Below are 4455 nucleotides of genomic sequence, written 5' to 3'. Positions count from 1 at the left end.
ACTCCATGGCTTCGCAGGGCTCCCAGGCGGTGCGTAGTAGCAGTGCTTCGGGTCGAAACAGCAGTCAAGGAAGGCGACGGAGAACAACTTGTTATTGTGGGGAGAGGCCAGTGCTTGCGACTTCATCAACGGCAGAGAATCTTGGACGGAGGTTTTATGGCTGTGTTAACTATGGGGTAAGTAGAAAATGTAATTGATGGGGGTGAATGTTGTTTGATTATCTGATTAAAATTTTGTTTTGGTTTGGTCTAGATTGGAGAAGAGTGTGGGTACTTTGTGTAGGCGGAAAAGGAGCCAGAAGTTGCTCGATTGAAAAGAAAAATCACAGGCTTGAAGGGTAAAGTGAAAACAGTTGAGAGGATGTTGACAATGGCAGTAGCAGTTGCTCTGGTTGGATGGACATATGCTATGATTTTATTGTGTGAAAAATTGTCATTGACAAGAAATAGGAGGTTTTTTCTGCAATAAGACTGCAGAACATAGTCGCTAGTGTAATGTCTTGGCAATATGTTGTATGTATTTTGGGGTGTGGCTGTAGGGATTGAGTTGGATCAAATGTAAGTTGTTGATTGCATGATTTTGAATAAAACTTCATTGTTGCCCAATTTTATGTGTTCAATTTACATTGTCATGTAACATTATTGAAGTAACTATCTGCTGATATGATTAAATGAGACAGTGACCCAGCAATAACATAAAGGATTAACCTTAACATTAGGCCTATTTAGGCAATAATTCAGAACTTAACCAACATAGATGTTATGTAGATGTCAAACAACTGAAAATATAAATCAACCTAGATGCTAAACATTGTTTTTGAAGTAGCAGCACCTCCAGATACAAAAAGTGAAACCAACAACCATAGTTTGTAACATGATACAAAATGCAAAATACAAAAAGCATCACAAGTCATAGAAATTCACAAGTGTCAGTAAATCACTCCACATTCTTCCATGCTGTTGGTGGAATCTTGGCCCTGAACCTAAGCTGGGACTGGGTGACCTTCTTCACTGGGCTTGGCAGAACCCTTGGAGTTGTTGGGGGCTGGTGCAGAAGCAGTTTGTGAATGATCCACTTTAGCCCTTTTCGAAAAAGCTTGTGATTGCTGGGAGCTGGCAGCTGACTTTCTCTTTGGGTGTGAGGATGGTTTGTTATTGTTTCCCTTTTGCTTCCTATTTTCACTCTCAGTAGTCTTACTAGAAGCTGTCTTAACAAAGAGTCTGACACTTTTCTAACCCCTCTCCGTGACCTCCCCTTTGAAGTAGAATTAGCAGCAATGTTAACCTGCGCACAAAACAGAGCAGCAAATAATTGAATGACCAAAATGATGAAGACACAAGTAAGCACAACAACAAATTATGAATGAGATAGTCTTACAGCAGGAGTTGGGGTGACTTTGCACTTCTTTGGACAACTCCTTTTGTTATGACCAGAGCATAAACAATAGGAACACTTTTGTTGCTATCCTTCACGAGACAGTCCAAACCTATTTGATTGCTCATCAGCAGCTCGTGTCCTCTTCTTCTTTGGCCTTCCAATAGGTTTTCTATAAGTGGGAGGCAACACATCATCGAATTGAGTTCTGTCCCAGAGGTTGGGTCCATTAACAGGGAACACAACATGTTGGTAGCAGAAGATGTATGCAGCCTTCTTATAGTAGTCAGCCACATAGGTATCGACGTTGAAGCACATTTTTCTTATACAAGTCATCGCATGTGCACAAGAAATCCCAAACAGTTGAAACTTCCTACACGAGCACTCGTGATTCCTAAGATCCACCACAAATTTTTTCTTCCCCCCTGAATGCTAACCACCTCATATCTATCACGTCCAGCATACACACTCACCCAATTCCCACTTAGTTCAGCTTGTTTTTCTACTTTAATTCTAATACGTGGTAACACATCTCTGTTGTAAGGCATTATCCTATCCCTATTGTCAGCACAGCGTTTCGTTATATAAACCCGGATATCCTCTATCATAGTCACTATTGGCTTCTCCCTAGCCTCAACCAGAACAGAATTAAACACTTCACACATATTGTTAACTAAACTGTCACACCTAGGTCTACACACAAACCTATGACGACACCAGTATTTTGTCGGTATCTCCATTAGATAGTTGTATGCTCCTTGATCCACCTTTTGTATCTCACTCAATATCTTCAACTGGATCCCTAGATATCTCTTTTTGAAATTTGCATACAGATGTCTAACACAAAATCTATGGTCAATCCCAGGCAGAAACTCCTCAAAAGTTGGCACTAAACCCTGTTATGAATACACAAAGGACGAGTATAGATTATTCAATGCTAACTACAATACTTGTACATTAAGGGGTAGAGAAAAAGACATGTACCTTCTGTTGGTCAGACATGAAGGTGCAGGTCCTGATCTTGTCAACTCCCAGTTCATCACATAGATGCTGGAGAAACCATGTCCATGAGTCCTTCGTTTCAGCTTCAATAACTGCGTATGCTATCGGCAGGATTTGATCGTTTGGGTCCCAACCTATTGCAGTTAGGAGCCAGCCTCCATATGGTGTTTTCAGAAAACAGCCGTCCAACCCAATCATTGGCCTGCAAGCCATGAAACTCCTCCTACAGGCATCTAACATCACATAGATCCTCTCGAATCTGGGTCTTAAATTTACCCCTGGCACTGGTCTTTCAGAAGCAAACTTAGGAGGCCTCTGGACTTTCAAATGCACTGATGACCCAGGGTTAGTCTTAAACAACTCATGGCAGTAGTCATACAACCTTCTATACTGCTCTATGTATGTCCCCTGCACCTCATCCAGAGCAAACTGTCTGACCCTGGAAGCCTTAGATTTGGTCAACTCCACATTCCACTTTGTGTATGCTTTCCTCATTAGTGTGGTTAACTTAATCTTCGGGTTCTCAGCAATTTTGTTCAGAAAAACTTTACTCAGCCACTTTGCATGCATGATTCCAATCTTCAACTCCCTGGAGCAGTTGTGCTTGTTGTTACAGCTCTTCAACTGCCAGCTTCGCTCATGCTTCATCTTTCCACAGTATGCGTACCACTCACAGCCCTCCACACACTCCACTTTAACCCTCTTCAGATCCACCTTAGAGAATCTAAGACTCCTTCCACTACTGACAGCATATGCAGTGGCACATTCTTTGAACTCCTCTCTTGACACATACAAGGTTCCCACCTCCCACTTGTATTCACTCATGTTCTTCAAGGGCCTGTGAATCGGGTACCTCTTTCCCATGTAATCTTCATCATCACTCAATGGAATATCTAGAAAATTCTCACTATTGTAACCTGCATCCTTATCACCAAATCTCCCTACAATTTTTTCGTTTCCAACATTTGGTGCAGCTAGTTGTGAAGATTGACCCTGTGACTGACTAGGTATAGACTCTTTTTCCCCCTCTTCCGTGATGTTCACATCAACTAACCCTTCAGCACCCTCCCTGTCATCATCACTGTCACCAAAGTCAAGACTATCAAGACTGTGATATGATGCATTCTTAGCAATTGAATCAGAACTCCATGAACTTTCACTCCCCCTAGGTTCATAGTCATCATCATCAGAGGTCTCACTAAACTCCTCCTCTTCTTCAACAGCAGCACAACCCCTACCATCCTCACATGATCCCTCACTAATGGATCCAACCTCATCCACTTCAGTGGGCCCATCAGTAGCTGCCTTTGACCCAAGCCCAACAACTAGGCCTTCATACACAACAATTGGGCCAGGCCCAGCCTTATCACTTCTTTCAGCAGGAGCAGTAATTTGCCCAGCCTGCACATCTTCTCCCACTTCACTTGTCTTGTGAACAACATAAACCTCAACCATATCATCCTTCACCTCAATTCTTGCCATATCCATTGCATCTTTGTCATTTTAAAGCATGGTCAATCCTTTCTCTAACCCAGCATTCACAGCTTTATACCACATCGCAGCGATATTCTTTTTCAAATATCCCTATCTACTCACTATTTCATACACCTCAATCAAACTCCATTCATCCTCATCACAGTAGTCTACAATGGACGTCTCCCTACCCAAATACCTAACAGCACCTCCTGTAAGCCGAAACCTCCCTTGGTGATAAATTTTTACACTAAAGTTACTCATGTCTTCCGCTACTTTTCCTATTACAAGTTTCAAAAATCATAAAACCACAGTAATCAATGTGAAGGGCAGAAAGTGTAAATCAAAACATTAAACTTACATCAATAACCCCAAACCCCAACAGCAACAACATAACGACCACAGAAATCCTATGCATACTCATCTTTACTTGCATGAACTATTCCCTTCAAATGAAAATAAAACATTGATTCAACATACCTTTTCATTCTGTGCCGTTTCAAAGTTCTTGGTACCACCAACACGGGGCAATGCTGTTCTGTGTAGGGAATATAGACCACACCAACCCGCTTCAATCCGTCTTCTTCCTTAGTAATCGAGGGCGAA

At 41.9% G+C, this 4455-nt stretch overlaps 1 protein-coding gene across 1 annotated transcript; it reads right to left on the bottom strand.

Annotated features, from left to right (window-relative positions):
* Positions 1-1706: 1706 nt before the first annotated feature.
* LOC148572521 (uncharacterized) lies at positions 1707-3864 on the bottom strand. The gene is made up of 2 exons (XM_088507565.1): positions 2359-3864; positions 1707-2270 (listed from the first exon to the last, which is right to left on the bottom strand). Exons 1-2 carry the CDS (start codon positions 3862-3864, stop codon positions 1707-1709), a joined length of 2070 nt encoding a protein of 689 aa, XP_088363691.1.
* Between the last annotated feature and the right edge of the window lie 591 nt (positions 3865-4455).

This window comes from Arachis ipaensis, chromosome B3, assembly GCF_059453495.1.
Source record: "Arachis ipaensis isolate K30076 ecotype BB chromosome B3, ASM5945349v1, whole genome shotgun sequence".
Classification (NCBI taxonomy): domain Eukaryota; kingdom Viridiplantae; phylum Streptophyta; class Magnoliopsida; order Fabales; family Fabaceae; genus Arachis; species Arachis ipaensis.
Note: the sequence above shows the minus strand (reverse complement) of the source record. Positions and strands in the feature narration are given on the sequence as shown.